The sequence below is a fragment of the Sinocyclocheilus grahami genome, unplaced genomic scaffold (assembly GCF_001515645.1).
Source record: "Sinocyclocheilus grahami isolate Dianchi unplaced genomic scaffold, SAMN03320097.WGS_v1.1 scaffold167.1, whole genome shotgun sequence".
Lineage (NCBI taxonomy): Eukaryota > Metazoa > Chordata > Actinopteri > Cypriniformes > Cyprinidae > Sinocyclocheilus > Sinocyclocheilus grahami.
This window is the reverse complement of record NW_015505346.1, coordinates 1,473,067-1,498,694: the sequence shown is the minus strand read 5'-3', so window position 1 is coordinate 1,498,694 and position 25,628 is coordinate 1,473,067. Positions and strand designations below refer to the sequence as shown.

Sequence of the window (25,628 nt, the reverse complement as noted above, 5' to 3'; positions counted from 1 at the left end):
AAAAACAAAAGGAGACCCCCCCCCCCCCCCCCCTTCTAATCTTACTGGTTAACGTTCGACTAATGAGCTTCGTTTGATGGTCAGAAAAATAAAATTTTGATAAATTGATAAAAAAAGTTTTGCGTTGAAACGACCGTATGCCCAATTTTCTGTCGAATGTTCGTTTCGTAAATGAGGCCCAATGTCTACATTATTTTACTGTTGAAAAGATTTTTTTTTTAAACGGTCGGTAATTTCTTGAAAATGTTTTTTAAAGTAGTCTCATCACCAAGGCTGCATCAAAGATGCAGTGAAACTGTAATATTGGGAAATAGTACAATATAAAATAAATGTTCTATTATGGTTAATTGTGTATATAATTCTTTTATAAAAAATAATTATATTTTAACATTTTAAAATGTAATTTATTCCTGTGAAGGCAACACTGTGTTTTCAGCAGCCATTACTAACAGCCTTCATGGTCACATAATCCTTCATAAATCATTCTAATATGATGATTTAGTGCTCAAGAAACATTTATTATTCTCAATGTTGAAAATAGTTGTTCTGCTTAAATAATTTTGAGGAAATTATGATGCATATTATTTTTAGGATTATTTGATTAACAAATTGTACCGTATTTATTTGAAATAGAAATCTTTTGTAACATTATAAATGTTTTACTGTCAATCAAATTTTAATCAATTTATTTCATCCTTGCTGAATGAAAGTGTTAATTTGTTACCAAAAGGGGAAAAAAAATTCTTACTGAGCCCAAACTTTTGAACGGTATTGTACATCACCATTGATATTGATCACCATTGATTTGTTTCTTTTTTTTTAGTTCACAACAAAAGCTTTTTTTGCTGTTGTTGTTGTTCACTTACAGGCATGGTTACATCGGAGGCCCTCCACAACATCAGGGGCCACCCATGCATATGGCACCCCCAGACATGCGTGGCCCTCATGACATGAGAGGAGGATCCATGATGGGAGAACCTAGAGGTCCTATGATAGAAATTATGATGCATATTATTTTTAGGATTATTTGATTAACAAATTGTACCGTATTTATTTGAAATAGAAATCTTTTGTAACATTATAAATGTTTTACTGTCAATCAAATTTTAATCAATTTATTTCATCCTTGCTGAATGAAAGTGTTAATTTGTTACCAAAAGGGGAAAAAAAATTCTTACTGAGCCCAAACTTTTGAACGGTATTGTACATCACCATTGATATTGATCACCATTGATTTGTTTCTTTTTTTTAATTCATAACAAAAGCTTTTTTTTGCTGTTGTTCACTTACAGGCATGGTTACATCGGAGGCCCTCCACAACATCAGGGGCCACCCATGCATATGGCACCCCCAGACATGCGTGGCCCTCATGACATGAGAGGAGGATCCATGATGGGAGAACCTAGAGGTCCTATGATGGAGCAGCGTGGTCCACCCATGGAGGCAAGAGGTAGTTAAAGATGTGGTTTCACTTTATTTGTTGATTTGGCTTGGAGACCTGTATGGACCCTTTTCACAGACTGATGATGCGTCTCAGTGTCAATTGAATCAAATCCTGCAACACTTTTTTTTTTTCTTTTTTCTTTTCTATTTTCATTTTTCAAAAAGTAGCCTCCAATTCACCGCAATAGAAGTTTGAAGTTTTGACATTGTTTGACTACAATGACGTCTGAGAAACCCGGAAATGTGAAAAGGGTCCAATACTGGTTTTACTCCTTTCTGAAGTAACACTCTGTTTGAAGGATTCTTTTACATATAAGATTTAAAACATTTTTCTTCCTCAAGGTCGTGATCCAAGAGCTGTTGATGCTCGGGGTCCGATATCTGGCCAGAGGGTGCCTGTGGCTGGTGGAATGCAGGGTCCTCCCCCTCACGGCATAGGACAAAGTGCACCTCCAGCAGCGAGACCAGTAAGATTTCCAGACTCCTGTCATTTTGCCTTTTTGGCTGTTCAAACCAAAATTCCCATTTCTGAAATATAATTATAAAGGCAACCATCTATTTTCAAGTCAACAGAACCTATGTTTGAAAAATACTAAATTTGAAAGCAAGTTTGGCGATTTTAAATTATTAGCCTTTTTATTTATTTTGTCTTTAGTGCACTATTATAATATTAGAGAACATTTTCTATTCAATTCAGATTTATTTGTAAGGGACTTTTGACATTATTCTGAAGCAGCTTTACAGAAAATGTTTTACAAATAATAAAGATCAAGACTGGCAATTTAAAAAAAAATAATAATAAATTATCAATAAAAACAATCATTATTAGGGAAAATTTGTGCTGCTTAAAATTTCAACTTTTTTTTAGAATTCTTTGATTCATTTTTATTAATTAATTTTAATTATTTTGATCATTTCTTTTGTAACGGTGTCAATGTCTTTGTTACTTTCGATCAATTTTTGTCTGCTGAATAAATGTATACTTTTGAACAGTTTGGTCTGAAAAGAACGAGTAATAAATACAACTTTTTTCCCAAACTATATGCATATTTGTTCATATTTCAGTAAAAACAAATCTCGTTTTTTTTTTCTCTTAATTTTCCACGGACCCCCTCTTGCAGCCACATTTAAACAGCCCTATGTCAGAGAGCACTATGTAACTTGCAGTATCTAATTTAAATGTCTGCACCTTTTAATCCCATTTGTCTTTTAACAGGGTCCTACATCAGATGCGTCATCACAAGACCACGAGAAAGTGAGTGTATTTTTTCCCTACACACTTTTGGATGACAGGGTCATCCTTATGTTTTCACTGAAACTAAAACTTCCAATGACATCATTTTTCAAAAAGTAGCCTCCAATTCACCGCAATAGAAGTTTGAAGTTTTGACATTGTTTGACTACAATGACGTCTGAGAAACCCGGAAATGTGAAAAGGGTCCAATACTGGTTTTACTCCTTTCTGAAGTAACACTCTGTTTGAAGGATTCTTTTACATATAAGATTTAAAACATTTTTCTTCCTCAAGGTCGTGATCCAAGAGCTGTTGATGCTCGGGGTCCGATATCTGGCCAGAGGGTGCCTGTGGCTGGTGGAATGCAGGGTCCTCCCCCTCACGGCATAGGACAAAGTGCACCTCCAGCAGCGAGACCAGTAAGATTTCCAGACTCCTGTCATTTTGCCTTTTTGGCTGTTCAAAAAATTCCCATTTCTGAAATATAATTATATCATTTTTCAAAAAGTAGCCTCCAATTCACCGCAATAGAAGTTTGAAGTTTTGACATTGTTTGACTACAATGACGTCTGAGAAACCCGGAAATGTGAAAAGGGTCCAATACTGGTTTTACTCCTTTCTGAAGTAACACTCTGTTTGAAGGATTCTTTTACATATAAGATTTAAAACATTTTTCTTCCTCAAGGTCGTGATCCAAGAGCTATTGATGCTCGGGGTCCGATATCTGGCCAGAGGGTGCCTGTGGCTGGTGGAATGCAGGGTCCTCCCCCTCATGGCATAGGACAAAGTGCACCTCCAGCAGCGAGACCAGTAAGATTTCCAGACTCCTGTCATTTTGCCTTTTTGGCTGTTCAAACCAAAATTCCCATTTCTGAAATATAATTATAAAGGCAACCATCTATTTTCAAGTCAACAGAACCTATGTTTGAAAAATACTAAATTTGAAAGCAAGTTTGGCGATTTTAAATTATTAGCCTTTTTATTTATTTTGTCTTTAGTGCACTATTATAATATTAGAGAACATTTTCTATTCAATTCAGATTTATTTGTAAGGGACTTTTGACATTATTCTGAAGCAGCTTTACAGAAAATGTTTTACAAATAATAAAGATCAAGACTGGCAATTTAAAAAAAAATAATAATAAATTATCAATAAAAACAATCATTATTAGGGAAAATTTGTGCTGCTTAAAATTTCAACTTTTTTTTAGAATTCTTTGATTCATTTTTATTAATTAATTTTAATTATTTTGATCATTTCTTTTGTAACGGTGTCAATGTCTTTGTTACTTTCGATCAATTTTTGTCTGCTGAATAAATGTATACTTTTGAACAGTTTGGTCTGAAAAGAACGAGTAATAAATACAACTTTTTTCCCAAACTATATGCATATTTGTTCATATTTCAGTAAAAACAAATCTCGTTTTTTTTTTCTCTTAATTTTCCACGGACCCCCTCTTGCAGCCACATTTAAACAGCCCTATGTCAGAGAGCACTATGTAACTTGCAGTATCTAATTTAAATGTCTGCACCTTTTAATCCCATTTGTCTTTTAACAGGGTCCTACATCAGATGCGTCATCACAAGACCACGAGAAAGTGAGTGTATTTTTTCCCTACACACTTTTGGATGACAGGGTCATCCTTATGTTTTCACTGAAACTAAAACTTCCAATGACAGCTATTTATCATTACATTACATTTCTAAAAGTTTGCTAAAAAGTTATTGTAACTATATATATATATTGTTAAAGGACATTTTAGATCTGCATCGCTGCATTCTGTGTTTCAGTGACCAGATTTTCCAGAATTACTAGATAACTTGTTGACATGTTGATTTAAATGTAGACCGTGTTATCGAGCTTCCATTTGAATCTTTCATGATGCAACATTGCTTCTGTCTCATAGATGATAATCTATATGCTGTGTTTCCACATTCCCAGGCTGCCTTGATTATGCAGGTTCTGCAGCTGACCCCAGAACAGATCGCGATGCTGCCACCAGAACAGAGACAGAGTATCCTGATACTGAAGGAGCAGATTCAGAAGACAGCAGGCGCACCCTGAAGACTTAACATGTGACGTGAGTTCTTTTCTTTCCTTTGCATCCATCCTAAAACAGTCTTTTATGATAATTACAGGCTCTGTGACAAAGCGGAACATGGGATTTCTCAAGTAACCGGGATTCATTTGGGTTAGTGCAAGTCTGAAAATCTGACTCTACAACTTTATTGCAGGAACATACGCATCCGATCAGACAACTATCCCCTGGCTGCTTTTGTATTGGTCTGCAGAACATCCACATCTTTAACTTTGTTGTTTTTGTTTTATAGTGGTATTTTCTTATTTCAAGTGAGATCAGTTGTATACGAATAGTAGAAGTTCACAATTTACTGCTCATGAAAAAAATAAACAACTGGGTTTTGAAATAAACAACTGGAAATTTTTTCAATGCAGAAATGAATTCCTGCCTTCATAATTTTTATAAATACAGTTTAGAAAAGACATGATATATAATGTACAGTATTAACAATTTATATCTAAAGTTGGTTTGATTGTTTAAAGGTTACAAAACCAGTGACTGTGACATGTTAGATCAGATAATGTGTTTTAAAGATCTTTTCCTTTTTCATCTTTTACAAGGAGGTAAAACTTCTTGCCATGCTAATTTTAGAGCTGTGCACTTATTTACATAAGGAGGCACTTATAAAAACACAATACATTCTGGTGTGTGTCTGATTTCCTTAATTCTTGGTGATTCATTTCTAACCAGGAACTTGGAAAGCCAAAAAAAAATACAATGAGCGGACTTTTGACGCAGACAAGGAATTAGTCACTTTCATCAATTTGTTCACTTTCCAGGAAGAAGGGTGTCATTTTTCTCATTGTCACAAGTAATGCAGAATAATTTAGATGGAACGATTTTAGAAATGGCAAATCATGATACTGCTGTAGTGCACAGATCTTTCAAGAGAATTAGGTTTCCTGTGAAAAATGTCCTCAGAAGTTTTCTTTGTTGAAGTAAAACTTGGTTTTCCGTGGATCCACGTCAGAGTATTTCACACATTTCTTCTCCAAGTCCTTCGCTAAGGCTTGTGGGCCACACAAGAAAGTTCCAACCACAGACCTGTGCATATTTAAAGTTTAGTGTTGGGCTAATTTTGAGTGTCAAATGTGGGAATCGATAACATCATGAAAAGTTTTTGAAACTTACGACGGGTTCTCTTGCTTAACTTGTTCAAATTCTTTATCCCAGTTCGGTCGGCCATAATGAGTCTTTTGTTTTAGACCGGTGATGATATCTGTATCTTTATCGAAATGCACCATTGCATGGTTTACCTGTAAATGCAATATTAGATGTTCTGTGATTAATGCATTACTCATATTTCAGAATAGGTCAACCTGCTTTTCAGATCACAGTGGGCTTATTGCACGTACATGACTCTGGTCCCATCCGGTGAGGTAGAGTTTATACGTGAGGAAGTCCCTCATTCCTCGTTCCTCCGTTTCTTTCTCAAGGACCTGTAGGAGATCTGCAAACCACTCGAAGGCGTATGTCTCTCTACACAGCCAGTAGAAGTAAATCTAAACACAAAAGTCAGAAATTAATAGGAAACGGAGTTCCAAGGAATCCTGGACTTTATCTAGGACATGATGGGCAACCTTTGTAATATCACAGTAAAGTGGCCGTTTTTGGTTTTCACAACAAAAGTGATTGTGCTTGACCGTTGCACCTAACTTACTTATTTTTGTCCAACATGATCTTACCCTATTTGTCCGTAGTTTGGGGTCCGAGTCTTTAAACTTGTACCAGATGGACTTCAGGATAGAGGCAAATGGGGTCACTCCAATTCCAGCACCCACCAACATGCTGACCTCATAATCAAATACATCCTCACTCGCAGTTCCAAAAGGGCCATCCACAGCCATCCTGAAGCAAAAGAAAAATATTTTCATGATATACCACTCCTGTGTGTAATTTTCCATATTTTGAAATATATTTTCCATAAATTGAAATTAAGAACTGCAGCCTGAAGAACACATTAATATTTAATGGCCTACACTTCAAAAAATAAAGGTTCTTTATTGGCATCTATGGTTCCACTATGAACCTTTAAATTCCACAAAAGCTTTCCATAGGACAAAATACTCTTTATAGTGGAAAAGGTGATTTAATTAATTAAAATGTTCCTTATACTAAGAAAAAAAATCCAGCAATGCCATAAAAGAAACATTTTGGGTTCCCAAAGAACTTTTAAGTAAACGGTTAGTTTTTAAAAGGTGTGAAGATCATTTCAATAATAAAGAGGCTTTTGTGAATGGAAAGATTCCATGGATGTTAAAGGTTTTTTATGGAACCATAAATGTCAATGAAGAACCTGCATTTCACTGAAAGGTTCTTTGGAAACCCCAATAGTTCTTCTGTGAAAACCTCCTTTTGGAACCTTTGTTTTTAGAGAATAAGTAAAATGTCAAAAAGTACATACTTGGGCCCTTGACCACCCTCTGGTAGGTTTTCGACCATCTTGATGAGCTTTTCAGTCCAGTCTCCGACTGAGCGGATGTGTACACTAAAGAAGTCCTCTTCCGGGGCTGATGTCATGGTAAATGGATGCCACTCAAGCTGAGAGATGGCTGGACAATTGAGGAACACATACTGACCAACTTGCATCTTGAATCCAGGCTTCACCAGCTGTAGTTCCAACACCTTGGATGGGCGGATTACAATCTAAAATGCAAGAATGGAAACAGTTTGTCATTACAGAACAACTGTACTGGGGTTCAGATTAACAATATAGTCCATGAAGACTCACCTTCCTATAACTGACAGGCTGCATGTAGCGAATGAAACGAAGCAGCCGCTCACATAGATAAATTATCATTGGTCCAATTACCCACATCCATGTCTGCAACAGAGGATTCAGCCAATTGAAATCAGTAAGCACTCAAATAAATCTATCATAGGCTTGTGTAATGGTAAATGTGACAACTTTTACCTGAGGAAACCCTCCTGCAAACTCTGGAATTGGACATTCAGGAATTTTCCCCCAGTTCTCTGGCTGATCTTCGCAGAAGGAATTATTGTGAGGTGGATCGGTCACTTGCTGACTTCGCACAATGCGTCTGGACAGAAACCAAAAAGCAGGTTTTCATTACTCTTAATTAATAATCTACTACAAATCAGTTTATTAAAATTGGGCTCACCCAGTTAATAGATCTTACCCTGCACCATGGAAAACTAAGCCAGCAAAGAAAATGATGAAAAGGTGATGCGTGTACCAAAAGACCTCAAAATAGCTTCTGCGAATGACTTCCATTGATGAAGTGATCATGAGGATGAGGGCAAGAGTTATGACGACTCCTGTGAGACCCGCAATAGTGGTGAATACGAAAAGCGTTGGAGTCTGGAGTACAAGGAATCAAGATTATAGCAGGCATATCATACCACATAAGCAATACAGTATGGCGCTCAACTGTAAACTACCATTCAAGATTTTTTTATGCTAGCCAAGGCAGCATTTGTTTAATCAAAAATTCTGTGAAATATTTCAATAAAAATGCTTTCTATTTTAATATATTAGAAAAAGTAATTTATTCCTGTGATGCAAAGCTGAATTTACTCCAGTCTTCAGTGTCACACGATCCTTCAGAAATCATTCTAATATGCTGATTTATTACAGTTGAAAATGGTTTTAACTGCTTAATATTTTTTGTAGAAACACAATACTGTTTACAGGATTCTTTGAAGAATAGAAGGTTCAAAAGAACAGCATTTATCTGAAATACAAATCTTTTGTAACAATGTCTCTTTTGATCAATTTAATAAAACTTTGCAGAATGAAAGTATTAATTTAATGTAACAACACTCACTGATCCCAAGCGTTGGAATGGTAGTGTATATAAAATCAAAATGATAGGAAAATGTGAAAACAAAAAACATTAAAAGTTCAGTGACTCACTGTAGAATTGGAGCGAATGGGATTTAGGTAAGTGGTATTTAATTCACGGGAGTCATCAAGCATGGACAGATTTTCAGCGAGAGGCCCATATCGACCTTGAAAACTGTTTGTGTACCACTCCACATTAAGCAAATGAGCGACAGTGTGAACCGCTGCATTAAAAAAAAGGGTTCATATGGTCAAAATCAGTTATCACGTCGACAAAAAATATGTAAGAACACTTACAATTTACAACAATTCTAATTATTGTTTACTTGCAGATATATTCTATAACTCGGGGGTCAATCCAGGAATGTTTAGCAAATCATTAGTCAGACAATTTAAGTGCTGTATGATTGATATATTCATGCAGATGCCCTGGAGTACCTTCATGTTGAAGTCTCTTGCTCTAACCCATTCTTTTTTTTTAGCTTTTTCTATTAGAATTATGCTTTCTGGTTCTTACAAAATCAAAACTTGGTCAATGGTTATCCAGATTTGCCCAAGAAGAATAACAGTAACTGCAATACTAGGGTTATCAGAGATAACAACATACTTCACCTACAGCTCAAACAGTGAATGAGTAAGTTTGCTTAAGTATCCTATTGCATCACAATGTCCACAATAGCTATCCTATCGCACATGTGAGCCCTTTCCTGTAAAACATACTGTATCATCAGGTGTAAGCCTAACCTACTTTGATATGCTCAACAACTTCCTGTTAATTTTACAAAAAACATGTTTACCTGTCATCAGGGCAATCATGTAAGCAACCAGCTTGTGGAAAGTCAGATTTTTGTCCAGCTGTTTCCTCATTGTTCGGCCACAGCACTGAAACATGGACAGGAGAGCAAATATATACAAAGGTTCACACATACTCTCTCAGACACAAAGGTGCAAGTGTGCAGCAACTCACTATAAAGGAGCCGCGGAGCAGAGACAGCAGGTTTCGACACACTGGCAACAGTATCAGCATGCAGTTGAAGTTCAGTACAGCAGCTGGAGCTCTGGCCCAAGGTAATGCAGCCTGAAAGAAACAGTATTACATTCACTTTGACTACATTTACTCTGCTTATCTCTCTTTTTACTACATGAAAACTAACTTTGGATGTCATAAAATAAAACATCTCCTTTCCTTAGTGTCCTCTTTTGTCTTAGACATGTTTTTTATTCCATAACTTACCCCTAAAAGTTCACGAGTGTACTCAAATTGTGGTCCCTGATCATAGAATAAGTAGTAGTAGACAAACAGAAAGATGTTGATGCCCATCCACACCACCTACAAATACAGAGACACATCCATATAAGAATAATGGACAAATATGACTTATTTTAACTCAAGTTTTATAGCAAACTGTATTAGCTCATTTGAATGAACGTAAATGGTCAGCAAAATAATGTCTCTTACCAAGATGAAGGCGCTGAGCCCGTGATTGATAATCCAGTTGCTCATCTTCTCTCTAGCGCTGCATGAATGAATGAATGAATGAATGAACACTCCTCGCATATATTTCTCACCTGTCCTGTTCGTGACCCGCCCTCTGCTGGCATCATCGACCAGGAAATGGGCTGGAAATATGATTTTGTTGATGTTGCATGTGTGAAGAAATTCCCGAGATGAAGCTACCTTAACGAGTTTAATGAGGATATGTTTTCCTGGAAACTATTACATGAACGACATGGGCTTATATAAATTATCAACCAGTTATCCCAGTTTAAGTCAAATTGAGCCACTAAGCCATTAAGCTGTTTGACATTCATTTAAATTGAAAAAAAAAGAATTATTTTTTATTTTAGAACGTATATAAAGCAAAAGCACCATTATTTATTTATATTAATAATAATATGATTTTTATGTATCACATGTATGTATAAATAATATAGGAAATAAAGCGTTTTTTTTGTTTGTTTGTCTTTTTAGTTTGAGCACATTTTCCTTCCAAATTACTTGTACATATACTTTTCATTATGCTCAGTGATTATTTTTATTAGGCTACTATACCCAATGTATTATGATAAAAACCTCTTAATACAATTTTTTATATATATTTAAAGCAGCAAGAAAGGCCCTTATGTGTAAATATTTGACCATTTTAATAATGTGTTGTAAAACAAAAACATATTTACTATGTAAATTATGTACAGTTTTAACCTCCTGAGACCCGGAAAAAGATTAGGTCATTCATGTCATTACATTGTTTAGAGCATTGAAAAAAATGTGGAAAATTATATTTCATTCATATGTTATGTTATGTCCCACATGGGACTCAATAAAAAAAATACAAAAATTAAAAAAGACATGAATGAACATGCATAGCCCTCTATGGGATACCGTCATTTATAAATGGCGCCAAGAAAATGGCATGTAAAATGCAATATTAATGTTCAACCAATAAAATGTTATATTAGTGATGTCAAATGGTACTTGTACATATACTTTTCATTATGCTCAGTGATTATTTTTATTAGGCTACTATACCCAATGTATTATGATAAAAACCTCTTAATACAATTTTTTATATATATTTAAAGCAGCAAGAAAGGCCCTTATGTGTAAATATTTGACCATTTTAATAATGTGTTGTAAAACAAAAACATATTTACTATGTAAATTATGTACAGTTTTAACCTCCTGAGACCCGGAAAAAGATTAGGTCATTCATGTCATTACATTGTTTAGAGCATTGAAAAAAATGTGAAAAATTATATTTCATTCATATGTTATGTTATGTCCCACATGGGACTCAATCAAAAAAATACAAAAATTAAAAAAGACATGAATGAACATGCATAGCCCTCTATGGGATACCGTCATTTATAAATGGCGCCAAGAAAATGGCATGTAAAATGCAATATTAATGTTCAACCAATAAAATGTTATATTAGTGATGTCAAATGACATCCCCTTCAACCAGTCAAACTAAAATTGATTAGCCACGTGCTTCACATGTTTGGCAACAAAGTAGTAAAGAAGGCATTAGCACAAGTTAGGTCACATGCTCTCAAGGCTCCATATTGAGCTCATTTTAGACTAGAAAATACAAATATATTCAAGTTATAAAAAATATAATTGTGCATCAAAATGTGTTTTCTAAAGTTTTTTCAATTTTAATGCACTTCTATAAAAACAGTAACTCATAGAGACCAAAAAATCTGAGCGTCATGCACAACTGACAAAGTCATATTATGGGATGCATATTTGGTGTAGCTGGTACTGTTGACCAGCATTGGCAGGCAGTATAATAGCCTTTACGCATGTGTTTTAGGTTCATTTTTGGAAGATGGAGAGACAAACCTGTACTTATTTCAGAAGGTATTGATGATAGTGATAGGAGTGCATCAGAAAAACAGGTTGTAGTAATAAAAGAAGTTGTTGAGGACCAAGGAGGATAGAGGCAATGAGGGTGAGGGCAGTGATGAAGAATAGGTTGTTGTGGAAGTCAGGCATTTGGGTACAAAATTGTATGCCAGTTTAAAAGATGTGATCCATAACCAGAGGTCAGGAAAGATGCCAATGTCTATTGACATTACTATACTGACAGGCAGCGATGCTATAATGATGACTGCACAAGTGTGCTTACGTGTGGTTTGTGTGGGGTACACTGAAAAAAGAAGAGTCTTGTTGACTTTCACTTGTGTTAAGATCATTCCAAGATGAAACGCAATGTTAAAGTTGTTTTAATGCTTTTGAATCACTAAGACATGGTTTTCAGGCAGTGAAATTGCATCCGAATTTGTGTCAAGTTTTAGACATTTTCATGCGCGAGTTCCAAATCAAATATAGCAGCGCAAGAAGAAGAAAAAAGAATGTTCATAAATATTTTTAATGCTTTTTGAAACAGTAAGACCTCTTCACTTCTTCTCAGACAGTGAACAAGCATTTGATTGTGTGTGAAGTTTCAGACAATTTGCCAAAAATAATTTACCCTAATGAGAAAAAGTCAATAATAAATGACGGAACCCTAAAAAGAAGGTCAAAGGTCAGATGTAGAAAACTAATTTTGGAAAATGATTTGACTATATGTAAAATATAAAGCTAATTATTTTTTAAGCTGTGAATTCACAATTAGTCCCATAGAGGGATAGCCAAAAACAATTCATTTTTTAATCACCAATACATTTTTATGTTTCAGGATTTTTTTTATACCAAACTTTGAATAAAGATGATTCTCAACTATGTTATAACAGAATGATTTGATATACCGTTTTTCTTAAATGCTAAATGTGTGTAAAATGGCCATAAAAGGGGTTTCCCATTATATACAATGTATCTGTAAACTGTATCTAATTTGCATATTTATGTGTTTTTGTCAACTTATAACACATCTTCGACAAAATAAAATCTTTTTTTTTGTGATTTTTGGTGTTTTTTTAATTTATTTACCTCTAAAATACCATATTTTTTGTGTAAAATCTGCTTATTTTTATGTCATATTTAATATTTATTTTACTTCAGTAAAAAATAATCATAATAATTCCAGTAAGTTCAGACAGCCAAAACCTAAAAATTTGGTGACTTTGGTGACATCTGGTGGCTCATGGTGGTATAAAAATATAAAAAATATCAATAGCCACTACTTAGCAGTACTGTAGTTTTCAATGGCTTTTTTTGTGGGCGTGTGTGTGTGTGTGTGTGTGTGAGAGAGAGAAAGACACACATTGAGAATGTTGTATAGGCTCACCCCTTCATTTATGTGTGTTTGATCTGCATTGTGTTGGATTTATTGGACAAAAAAAAAATGCTTTGAATTTTAGAATTTCCCATTCATTTCCTATGGGAGAAATTTAGGAGGTTTTTTTCAACCACTTAACGTTGTTGAATCAAGTCCTCTATTTTTGTCTGTGTTCAGGTGGCAAACGTAGGAAAATTAGGAAAAGTCCAAAAACCACTCAGATTAAGCAAACTATATATAAAAATAAAAAAAAGATTTTTCCCAAATTTGTCCAGAAGGATTTTTATGACAAATCTGATTATTTGGTAGGTTATATTTAATATTTCATTTACTTCAGTAAAAAATATCATTGCAGTAAGTTCAGACAGCCAAAACCTACACATTTGGTGACTTTGGTGCCATATGATGGTATAAAAATATCAAACATTTCAATGCCACTATTTGGCTGTAGTACTCAATGGGTTTTTGTGGGTGTGAGTGTTTGACACATTGAGAATGTTGTATAGGCTCAAACCTTCATTTCTGTCTATGTTTGATCTGCATTGTGTTGAATTTATAGATTTTTATTGGACAAATAAAAAAATGCTTAGAATTTTGATATTTCCCATTCATTTCCTATGGGTGCATTTTTGGGCACGAAGGTCAATTTAAGGAGTCTTTTCCTTCTTCTAACACGCAACTTTGTTGAATCGAGTCCTCTTTTTTGTGTGTGTTCAGGTGGCAAACTTACGAAAAGTAGCCAAGTCTTGAACCGCTCAGACTAAGGAAACTATTAAAAAAAAATTATAATAATTTTGCCCAAATTTGACGCAGCCAGATAATTTCCATAATGACCAGCGCAATCTACCAAGAGCAGCGCAAATTACTGCTTGCTTTAAGAGATGCTTTTTTTTGGACGTTAAATAGCAGCGCAAATTACTGCTTGCTTTAAGAGATGCTTTTTTTTGGACGCAAATGGCGCAAAAAACAGTAATTTGACAAACGCAAACGTTAGTAAATCGCGTTGCATAATTCATTTTAATACTCTCCTCCCATACATTTTGCGTCTAAAATGCTTAACTCCTACAAACGCATATTCAAATAAACTCAGGCGCAAAAATAACTGTGTCCACGCCTTTTCAGCGCTAATTCTTCTCTGCGCGTCTTTAGTAAAACCTGACAGTACTATTTTAACGCCATAAAACAGCGCAAACTGTTAGTAAATCTGGCCCTTAGTATATCTGAGAAGCCCCGAACATGCTCTGTACAGGACATCTAGACTTAAAACTGCATGTATAGTCTCAGAGATGTTCACTAAAATATAATGTCCTCATATGAGGACACAGGGTCTCAGAAGGTTAATGTCTTCCTTTTGATTTAAAATATGATGAAACGAATAGGTTTCATTTGGTTCACCTTAAAGTATTTATATTAAGAGCTTTACACTTTTGTAAAGGCATGCTTTAGTTCAGAATCATGATTACCAGGCACAATTCAGATATTTAATGCGTCTTTATTCACATATCATTATCATTATTCAACAGGTACATAATTCAGGCAAAAATCACACACTCAAACATATTTCCATACAGAATAAACAAACAGATGTCTCTTTTTGCAGTGAAACATTTAGAACATTAGTCTATTCAGGCACAAAATTACAATCACACAATATTAAGGCAAGTTCAACTTCCAAAATTAAAGAAGGTTCTCCAAATCTAAAGGTTTAAAAATGCACAGGGCTGTTGAAGCAAACTTAAGAAAAGTTCAGAAGGCTCTTTCGCTTGTTGAGTCACGGTTCCCTGGAAAATGTTAGTGCAACAGGTGCCGCCAATACTTTACCAGTTTCATTCCTCCAAAATTGGCACGATTCCCACACACCTGGCCACGCAGCTCTCTACTGAAAGCTGCCTTTGTCAATCATCACAGCATAACTCAACCGAGGGCATTCTTTGGTCTTCAGTGGCCAACAAAAAGAAATAGGTCAGCGCTCTACAATTAATAAATTATGAGCTACCCTCTCCACACCAACATAATAAGGTTATCATGCTCTACGCCTTCTTTTTGAAGAACAGCTCCAAATGGCATAAAAAAACTAATTTCCTGAAGCTTTTAGGACCATATAAAATCAATTGTTCCTTCACTAATTACAGTAGCTATAGCATAGTTCATCGTCTCAATGTATTACTCCTGAGTCAGGATATGTGCAAATATGCCTAGCATGGCCCCAAACAGCGCTACATTAACATAACAGCAGATGTGTTTCATGCTGCCTCCATGATATCATCCACGATATCGGTTTCTCGATCTGTCAGGTGGTTCGTGAGATCAGGAGGTGCATGTTCTTGAGGACCACACGCATGGTTTTCTGGTGGCTGTGATTGCTTTTTCTTCCAGCAGCAAGAGCAACGTAGACAGTCCTCGACGTTGTAGTGAAAAAGTCTGCGGCACGGATGGTAGAACTGATGGAAGATCAGCATGAAGACTACAGCCAGGCCGTAGCACACGATAAGTTGCACCACCAGCAGTGGTGTGCATATGTATTCATAGAAGTCTGACTTGAAGTAGTACCACAATATCATGAGGGTCACATTCTCCATGAAGCGCAGGGTGTAGTAGATGGCCAAGCTTCTCCAGCGAGGTTGTTTCTCCACCAGGTCGTGGTCAGCCAGGTCCAGCTGCACGGCAGACCAGCAGAAAATATTGATGCAGGCGTAGAGAAATGTGACCATGCAGAGCACCACGGTGGTGCCAAGTTTACTAAAGTTCTTCTCTATGTTCTCAGGCAGTGATGCCTTCCTGGCCCAGAACTCAACCCATGGCTGGAAGAAGAAGATGAACAGGTTGGTCAGGCCCACCAGGACCACCCAGACCGTGAGTGTTGTGCTGAAGAGCACCAAGGTGGCGATCCGTGTGGCGATCTCTAACCCTCGCCAGAGGATCATGCACAGGTAGGCAGCAGGTTTCATTCGCACTTTGTAGTCATCATACTTGATCTGTATGGCCAGAACACTGCAAACTAAAGCTCCGTATACGATCGATATCATGGAAATGATCATCAGGGCAACTGTAAACACAAATGAAACAAACTAACAATGAAAAATATGGAAACATTTCATTTTTAGGTGTCCTTCTTATAAGAGTGAATATACATTTATGTACGGAGTAATATGAATAAACATTTAGGATTAGTGGCATTATATAATTACTAAAAATTTCTAAAGTAAGTACATGTAATGTGTAACAGGCTTGCTGCGATAGTCGGTGTTAACAATGTTATACCGATCGGTGTTAAGCAGCAACACCGGTTACGTCACTTGCCCACACATATATTACGTAAACAAAAACCTTTATTTTGGATGCTATTAATCGCGATTAATCTTTTGACAGTACATATATATAGGCTAAGGGAGTTTGACGTTGTATTTTGTAATTGATGCTGAATTGACGCTAATTTGAAAGTGAAAGTAAAATGCATTTGCGCATTCACAAGCTATTTAAAAGATAAGGAAAGTGACAAAAAGAGGAAAAAAACTAACAAAATTCATATTTTTACTTTTTTATAATTTAAAGAAGAAACCAATCCGATGTATAGTTGTCATTTGAGGCTTAATACTACAGAAAAGCACAAAGTTTTTCAGTTAAGAGTGTTTTCAGCTTGTTTATTTTCATATAAAACTACGGCATACAGTTGAATCAAACAATGGTATAAACATCATTCAATTTAAATTGTGATAATCGCAATTACAATTTCAAGGGAATAATCGACAATTATGATTTTTTTCATAATCGTGCAGCCCTATTAGGTCGTTAATTTCAGCATTTACCAATACATTATTAAAATCAAATGTTGTATCTGGAAATATTATACTGTATAATAGGGCTGCACGATTATGACAAAAATCATAATTGTCGATTATTCCTTTGAAATTGTAATTTGCTATTTTGTTAATTTGCTGTTAAATTTCTGTGTTTGTTAATTTGCGATTAAATGAATGATGTTTACACCTTTGTTTGAAGCAACTGCATGCCATATTTATACATGAAAATAAACAATCTGAAAACACTAACTGAAAAACTTTTATTGCTTTTCTAAAGTATTTAGCCTCAAATGTCAACTATACATCGGATTGGTTTCTCTTTAGATAAAGGTAAAAATATGCATGGTATTATAATGTTATACTAAAACTAAAATTAAAACAACGGGAAAACCCTTAAGATAACATGTAGAAAGAAAAAAAGGCATCTTAAGCATGCAGAATAACATAAGTGAACTTTGAACGATTAATTGGTGCTTTGAACGATTATGTAATTGTGGCATCCGTAATTGTAATTGCGATTAGAAATTCGATTAATTGTGCAGCCCTACTGTATAATGGACCTCAGCTAACAATGTTAACAAGAACAATAAACATTGTAACAAATGTAATGCTCATTGTTTGTTAAAAGCAATAGTTCACCCAAAAATGTAAATTAGTTTACTCACTCTCAGGCCATCCAAGGTGTAAATGATTTGAAATCTGATGTGAAATGATGCGAAATCTGTTCTGATGAATAAAAAAACTCATTTACACCTTGAACAGCCTGAGGGTAAGTACATTTTCATGTAATTTTCATTTTAAGGTAAACTACTCCTTTCATGTTAGTTAACACGTTAACTGCCATTATTTAATAGTAATTTATTGTAAAGTGTTACCAATATTACATTTGGTATCTGGTAAAGAATTCAGACTTACGCCGTGTGTGAAGGACATATTTTTCCTGGATGGTGGCATAGAGCTGTAGAGTGAGCTGTGGAGTGGAGCCTAGGAAGGCCTGGATGACAGCTGTGCGTTTGAAGGCATTGCGGTGAACGGCTAGTTTGCGCTCTGAATGTCCGATCTCACATTCAAAGGCTGGGCCTAAGCCTCTGCCATGCTTTAGCTTGATCTTTCTTGAAATGGTAACATATGGTTCCTCCTTTTTTCCCGCCTGACAGTAAACAACAAGAGCTTCAATGCACCTGAAAGGAAAAAGGAATCAGGCAGATACTAAGAAACGGATTTTACTGTGGATGGAATGGATTTTGAGAAATATGGCAACTGATTTATTAAAAAAACTAAACCAAAAGAAAGTAATAAAACGTTTAATTCTAACATGACTGACCAATTTGTGTAAACAAAACCGACGTTCACTACTCATACACTTAGTTTCCACAAGGATGGCAGCAAAATCTTAGAGATCAAACCATTTCAAACCAGTTTATCAGCTTGCAGTTTTCTGAAATATGATAAGCGTGTTGTCAGTGCTTATTCTGGGTGAAAAATTGAATGAAAATGAATAAAGCATTGCCTTTAAATTGCAATCAAATTGACTTTACCACATGGGTGAACATGCTTAACATTATTACAATCACGGAAAACAAGTCAACAACTGCTGTGAACTCTGTATAACAAATATGATTGAATAAAATGATGTATTCACTACTGTTCAAAATGGTGTAGTAAGATTTTAAAAAAATTAATTCATAGTTTTATTCAGCAAGGATGCATTCAATTGATCAAATGTCACAGTAAAGACATTTATAATATATAACAAAAGAATTCTACTTCAAATAAATGCAGATCTTTTGATCTTTTTATTCATGAAACAATTGAATAAAAAATGCATAATGTTTTGAAAAAAAAAACATTAAGCAGCACAATTATGATGAACACAATATAACAAAAATTTGTTTAACAATTTTTTTTATGGTTCTGTAATTCTATGGTGCTAATTATTGTTGTGTTATTTATTTTAACATAGCATAAATATTTAGGTCAGGTAAACTTCTATCATTATTTATGAAACATTGGTTTAGTTAGTACAGTTAGTAGTAGGGATGTAACGATTCACTCAACTCACGATTCGATTCGCGATTTTTTTTTTTTTTTAACAAAATTAGATTTAAGACAAATTATAAATTAAATGTGTCCTTTTATTATTGCTTGGACAAAATGCTGTGCGTTTCTTTGTGAAATTGAAATATAACACTATAATAATATACTAATATAGCACTTGTATATTACTGCTCTTTTGTTGGTTTTGATAGCTTCAGTTGTCCTCATTGTAAGTCGCTTTGGATACAAGCGTCTGCTAAATAAAATTTTTATATAATGTAAATGTAAATAACAAAACTAAATTGAAATTTTAAAACAAGCCCCAAATCAAATAAATAACACAAATAAAAGAAATATCTTCATATAAACAAACTAAGGCTTTGTCTGTGCTCTTTCCCTTTAAAATTAGAGGCAACCCCTGCATTTTAATCACGATCCAAACAAAGATGCTGCATACATGCAACATAAGCAGTTTTTAATCTAAATTACATTGTATAATTTAGAAATTTTAAGCAAAAACAGAATGGTTTGACTTCAGTTTTGTGAAACTATGCATAAAAATTATCTGCATGAAACAGAAACAGCAGACGAGCTGAATGAGATGCAGATTCACTCTCTGCCACAGGTGGCGCTTACAGCGTTTTCTTGGTTTCCGCTGTAAACAAAGCAGCGCTGCATTAATATGCATTATAGAGAGGCAAGATGAAAAGAAAGAAATACCATCTAAACTTTTCTAAAGACAGTAAGTTCCCCTCAGACATACATTCATATAAACTTGAATCGCGATTTGAATCGTCACGTATTTGAATCGATTTTCAACCGGCTCACGGTTAATCGTTACATCCCTAGTTAGTAGTAGTAGTTTTTGTACTAATTTTGCATGTTTTTTTTCTTGTGCTTTCTGTAACATTCCAGAACATTGTGGGACTGGTCATAAAAGACAAAAATCATACAACTTACACTTCTGAAGTGTTAGATGACTCACTTTTGGTAACCGTTTATGTTGAACTGTTGTTAGCTCTGTATTATGCATGCACCATGTGATTTTATGCACACGTAATGACACAGATTAGCTTGTATAAGTTGTCCACATATTTTTTCCATGAGCACACTACACAAAAACTTCAAAAAGAAACATTAAAACTAAAAGCAAAACAAAACTTTTATAAAAATGTGTTTCACGGTGTAACAATAAGATAATGATAAGAAAATGAAGACCAGAGTAATGGCTGGTGATAAATCAGCTTTGCCATCACAGGAATTAATTATATTTTTTAAATATATTAAAATAGAAAACAGCTCCAAAAGTAGAAAAATATTTATTCATGTTCTCACGACACGTGACGTTTCGAGCCTTCAAGCTCTTCATCAGATAATGAACACATGCATGTGTTCAACATCTTTTGGGCTCCACAGAAGAAAAAATGTTGTACAGGTTTGAAGGTTGTGCAGAGGGTAAATAAAAGATCCCAGAGTTTTGATTTGTGGGTGAACTATGTATCTCAACGCAATTCACACTAATTGTGTGATTATAATGTGTGAGTTTATTACGTTTCTGTGAATGTGGTTGGCAGTAGGCACTTCTACTCAACTGCTGCATGTAAAACATCAGGTGACAGATCACGTGACACCTCAAATCAAACCCTAGCCTTAACTCTAAATGAAAATAAATGACTTCCGCACTTTTGATCACAGCAAATGTCACCTCTTTTGCTGTGAAACGAGAAGGATGCTTTGAGCAAGAATTTCAACACTTAGCTGCACAGCATGCGGATAATACATAATAAAGCCAAACTGTTTAAGGCTTGTTTCTGTGGCATAACATGATGCACAACATTATGGCATCTGCAAAGTGTGGGTCACTTGTAATCTAATAAAGTGAGAGCTGTCTGCCATATTAGAACGCTTGGCCTGTGCTGCACAAAGAATCCAGAGCCTGTTATAAGGTTGTTATTCAGAGCTTGGTAATATGATTACTAAAGACAGTCTTTGGTTTCTGCACAGCAACTACAGACCCTGTCATTATATAAGGAGATGATGAAGGTGGCTATTTTGATCTTGATATTTAATACTTGCCAATGGCTGATGCTTCTAGCCAAAGCATACAGTGGGATTACTTTATCAGGATTCAACTTTTGTGTTTGCAGCACAAATTTGGTAAACCACAAAACCCTAACAAATGTGACAAAACCATGTAGAACTGTATGCCAAATGCCAACAGGAGAAAAAAAAACATTCCCAGCAATCCAGTCACTTCAAAAAAATAATTCTTCAATAGCTCTTCTCTCAAGAAATACAACGAAATGATTGCTGTATAAACAGGAAGATCTGAGTTTAGTAAGATAAGACATTTCCTCTTCAAGAGAATGATTTTATGACACATATTTATAGAGGTGACCCTGACCCTCATCTTTTCTTACAATCTACTGACTGCTTACTGACCTCGGCACAGCATACCAAAGAAGGACTTAGTCCACAAATTGGACCTGCACACTGCATTCCTATTTTTCCTCTTTTATTTATTTATTATTTTTTGTTCAGACTTGACAGTAAGAAGAGATACAGATGTGCCATGCTGTCTATAGTGTACACAGTTAATCATAGGTCAGTATTTTATAGAATTAAACAAAAACTTTGAATTTATCTTTAAATTTCAAGTTGATATGAAGCTATGGCAGATCTGAAGACTAAATCCCAAACCACATGCTATATCTTTGGTAAGAAATTATAAGCAAATGCATTTTTTTAATATAAACAGCTTAGCACTTTGGCATACGATGATTGTAAATATAAGTTTTAATTACAAAAAAGCAGGAACTGAACACTGCTGAGAATATAAATCTGTTGTTTACATTAGTTGTAAGATTGACATTGATTTCTGCTGTACAATCAACAGCTTTGAAGATATTTGAATACTGTATGACCACGACCTAGATAGTATCTGTCCTTCTGTGACCTGCCACATATTCCTAGATAACAGTATTAACAGAGTACAATAACTGACGGTAGGCTGAGAAATTATGGTCGTCATATTATACTCCCTAGACTCCACCTTAAAGCAGCAATATGTAACTTTTTCTGTGTTCAAAATTAGCTAAATGTATATAATGAGCGAGTACATCATGAATTCATCTTCCAAACCGCGTTTTTTCCCCCTCTTATTCCGAATCACTACGGTACACTTATAATAAGTACTTATATTTGGACTATTGTAGCCTGGTCGGGTCGTCACCGCTGCGGAGTAACACATACCTGCGTGAATCGCCATAGACGTAAACTTAGAGAAGTAGCTCCGGTTGGAATGTTCTTCCGCGGGATGTGTGCAGTTCTCTTTATTAACCGCTAGAGCACCAAAAGTTACATAGTCCTGCTTTAATAACCTGGAAAACATGTCAATGTTTGCTCAACAAGACTGAACACATTTTGAAATTCGAAACATGGATGCCAGAAGCAAGGGGAGTACTGTATCGAAAATATTTTTTTGGGAGACACCCAACATTTTCAGTAGTGGTTTGAATTCTGAACATTCTTAAGAATCAGAAAACATGGATGCCAGAAGCAAGGGGAGTACTGTATCGAAAATATTCTTTTGGGAGACACCCAACATTTTCAGTAGTGGTTTGAATTCTGAACATTCTTAAGAATCAGAAGAAGAAGAATCAGAAGAGCTTTATTACCAAGTATGTTTACACACACAAGGAATTTGACTTGACGACAGGAGCTTCCAGTGTAGAAGAAAGCACAACACTGACTCATGTAATTTCATAATATACTGTAAGAGTATGTCTAAATAAAGTTCCAGCAGTTGTAGTTTTGTTATGTGTTGTGACTTGACCTATAACTAAGCTTGTCTGGCATTTCGGAAGAGGAAGATCCACAGTACTTAAAAACTGAACACTCAGAACTGCCATTTACCAGTCAAAAGTGTGAATACATCAACTCATTCTTGATCATTACTTAAGTTTTGTGATTTTTCCACATTTTAGGATATAGTCAAGTTAGCAAATGATGAAATAATACAAATTAGTGGAGATTTAGTACAAACCAAAACAACAACAACAACAACATACTTAAACTGAATACTGGTGTTGGTTTTAAACAATACTGAAGGAGGTCTAGTTATACTAGGTCCTTTTGGCTGCTTTTCTTTCACTGTTTGATCCACCTAATCCACCTATTTGTTATTAGTTTGCCCTTTTTTTGAATGGTACTAAATAAATACACAGCCACTCAGTGTTTTTTTTTGTATATTTTAAATTTTAATTTATGGAAAGCTTTTTAACAGCCCCTCAAAATGTATTTGAATATGCTGATGTGGTGCTCAAGCAACATTTATTATTATTATCAGTGTTGAAAACAGTTGTGCGGCTTAATATTTTTCTAGAAACTGTGATACATGATTCAGGAAAATTGAAAATATAAATGTTTTGACTGTCACTTTTGATCAGATTAATGCATCCCTGCAGAATAAATGTATTTCTTTGAAAAAAAAATATTACTGACCCCAAACGTTTGAACGCTAGTGTATATAGATACTATATACACATATGAGGTCCAAACTACTGTTTCTGTACATACGAGATCAAAAAATTACTTATGGGAAGGCCAAATAATAATTTTATATGTTTATATATTACTGTTTACATTTTAGCAATTTCATTAATTATTTGTGACCCTGGACCACAAAAGCAGTCATAAGTAGCACAGGTATATTTGTAGCAATAGCCAAAAATACATTGTATGGGTCAAAATTATCAATTTTTCTTTTATGTCAAAAATCATTAGGATATTAAGTAAATGTCCCATGAAGATATTTTGTAAATTTCCTACTGTAAATATATCCAAACTTAATTTTTGATTAGTCAAATGCATGGCTAAGAACTTAATTTGGACAACTTTAAAGGTGATTTTCTCAATATTTTCCAGATTTTCAAATAGTTTCATCTCAGCCAACTATTGTCCTATCCTAATTTTTTTTTTTAATTACCCTTATGACTGGTGTTGTAGTCCAGGGTCACATTTATATTTCATAACCATTTAAAGTTTAGCTATAGCTGAAAGCTTTTATACTGTTGTTTAATGTCAGTTTGTATTGTAACAGCTTACCTCATATAGCCTAATGTGAAAGCATGAACCCAGAACACACTGCCACAAAAGGTCGATCTTTTTTTACCCAATCTTTTATTCTTGGGTAATAATGGTGGAAATGCTCAATAGCTTTTTTGTATCCCAGACTGAAACTGACTTTTAAAAATAAACCTACCATGATAAACATTAACACCACGTGTGGATAAACATGCTGAAGTATGTTGGCCCTTATGTGTTTGTCAATATTGTGGTCATGTGATCATCAAGTGTCATCTCACTGACGCTCATACCTTATAATAGGCCCCATCTGAAGCAGATGCATGAAGAGCACAAGGGGCCGGTCTCTCCCCAAGTCCCGGTGCACGAACGTCAGCGTGAGCTGGGTCAGAACCGACGGAACCAGCATGAATGTAATAGTCAGCCCCATCCACACTACGTCGTCAGTCTTATGGTACATGCTGCTGAGCACAGAGGCGCATATGAACTCCGCGCAGTACAGGACGGTGGTCCACAGCACGCTAAAGGGTGGGTGGACTGTACCGTGGTTGATCACCATCACGACGCCGTTCTCAGTCGGGTTCGCGGCGGACTGCTGCGCCACCACCTCCGTGATGTCATGCTCGGTCGGCTTGTTGTTTTCCATCTTCTATCGTTACTTCTCGTGCGCTTTATATGGTTCGATCCGCGCAGCGTTCATGCCACTGTTTGTGAGAAGTCATCGACGGTGATTCGGTTCTCAAATCAACCGTCTGCGTGGTGCATTTATATGAACTCGGCTCATATGCACACTGCCACATATGCAGTTCTGTGACGGAAAGTCACATGAGTATATAGTATGAAGTGATCCTCTGTGTTTTAAAGTATGCTACACGTACCCATCTAGACATTACGATGCCGCCAACGTCGATCAATTAAACTGTCTCCATTTCGCAGAGAGACTTTCAACGGTATTGTCTCAGATTTGAAAGCCAAGCCAGGTGTGTCCTGACATGCAGTGTCTCTGGCTGCTCTGCTGGAATAAATCCCCAGGGTCCTAGTGCACAGCGGTTGTGGTTAACCAAAGTTGATTCAAGATTTGTGAACTATCTTTAGTTGGTCTGTTTTATATTCTGTTGGCCTATCTTCTTTTCACTGCAATTGAATGAGAGGGCAAACTGATGGCAGCAAATTGAATTTAAACGAGAAGATGGCAGGATCCTTGAGGCCTTAATATAAGCATTTTTTGATTGTCTATTTATTTGCATGAAATGCAAGGTCAGGGGACAGCAGAGAGGCTTTGAAAGAGATTTATGGACAAAGAGCTTATAACAAAAGAAGAAAGCAGTACAAATATAGCCAGCTGTTACTCAGTACTTAAATAAATACATAAATATGTATAAGTGCTGGAAGTGAAATTAATTTGCTTAGCAAAGTAGC

General features: G+C 35.4%; 3 protein-coding genes and 1 long non-coding RNA gene across 5 annotated transcripts in view; 2 read left to right on the top strand and 2 right to left on the bottom strand.

The window, feature by feature from the left end:
• The window catches only part of LOC107593232 (cleavage stimulation factor subunit 2 tau variant-like), a 15,884-nt gene extending 12,817 nt beyond the window's left edge, over nucleotides 1–3,067 (top strand). Inside the window, exons 11-14 of the mRNA XM_016282863.1 lie at nucleotides 1,293–1,450; nucleotides 1,786–1,910; nucleotides 2,660–2,737; nucleotides 2,972–3,067. Coding sequence (XP_016138349.1) covers nucleotides 1,293–1,450; nucleotides 1,786–1,910; nucleotides 2,660–2,737; nucleotides 2,972–3,067 — 457 coding nt within the window. The remainder of the gene's footprint in view (nucleotides 1–1,292; nucleotides 1,451–1,785; nucleotides 1,911–2,659; nucleotides 2,738–2,971) is intronic.
• A 301-nt stretch (nucleotides 3,068–3,368) lies between these two features.
• LOC107593215 (uncharacterized) lies at nucleotides 3,369–4,665 on the top strand. The gene is made up of 3 exons (XR_001610061.1): nucleotides 3,369–3,487; nucleotides 4,237–4,275; nucleotides 4,620–4,665. It is a non-coding gene; the product is annotated as an uncharacterized lncRNA (long non-coding RNA).
• A 532-nt stretch (nucleotides 4,666–5,197) lies between these two features.
• LOC107593214 (cytochrome b-245 heavy chain-like) lies at nucleotides 5,198–10,202 on the bottom strand. The gene is made up of 13 exons (XM_016282842.1): nucleotides 10,023–10,202; nucleotides 9,798–9,893; nucleotides 9,531–9,641; nucleotides 9,361–9,445; nucleotides 8,636–8,787; nucleotides 7,899–8,080; nucleotides 7,673–7,799; nucleotides 7,490–7,582; nucleotides 7,163–7,404; nucleotides 6,444–6,606; nucleotides 6,114–6,260; nucleotides 5,890–6,014; nucleotides 5,198–5,802 (listed from the first exon to the last, which is right to left on the bottom strand). Exons 1-13 carry the CDS (start codon nucleotides 10,119–10,121, stop codon nucleotides 5,676–5,678), a joined length of 1,749 nt encoding a protein of 582 aa, XP_016138328.1. The 5' UTR covers nucleotides 10,122–10,202; the 3' UTR covers nucleotides 5,198–5,675.
• Nucleotides 10,203–14,995: 4,793 nt separating this feature from the next.
• Nucleotides 14,996–25,551, bottom strand: LOC107593213 (membrane transport protein XK-like). Of its 2 annotated transcripts, XM_016282839.1 has the most exons (4): nucleotides 25,088–25,551; nucleotides 24,503–25,017; nucleotides 18,003–18,268; nucleotides 14,996–16,333 (listed from the first exon to the last, which is right to left on the bottom strand). In XM_016282839.1, exons 2-4 carry the CDS (start codon nucleotides 24,853–24,855, stop codon nucleotides 15,531–15,533), a joined length of 1,422 nt encoding a protein of 473 aa, XP_016138325.1. In that variant the 5' UTR covers nucleotides 24,856–25,017; nucleotides 25,088–25,551; the 3' UTR covers nucleotides 14,996–15,530. The 2 variants fall into 2 exon arrangements, with proteins under 2 accessions (XP_016138325.1, XP_016138326.1); XM_016282840.1 differs by having other exon boundaries at nucleotides 24,503–25,551.
• Between the last annotated feature and the right edge of the window lie 77 nt (nucleotides 25,552–25,628).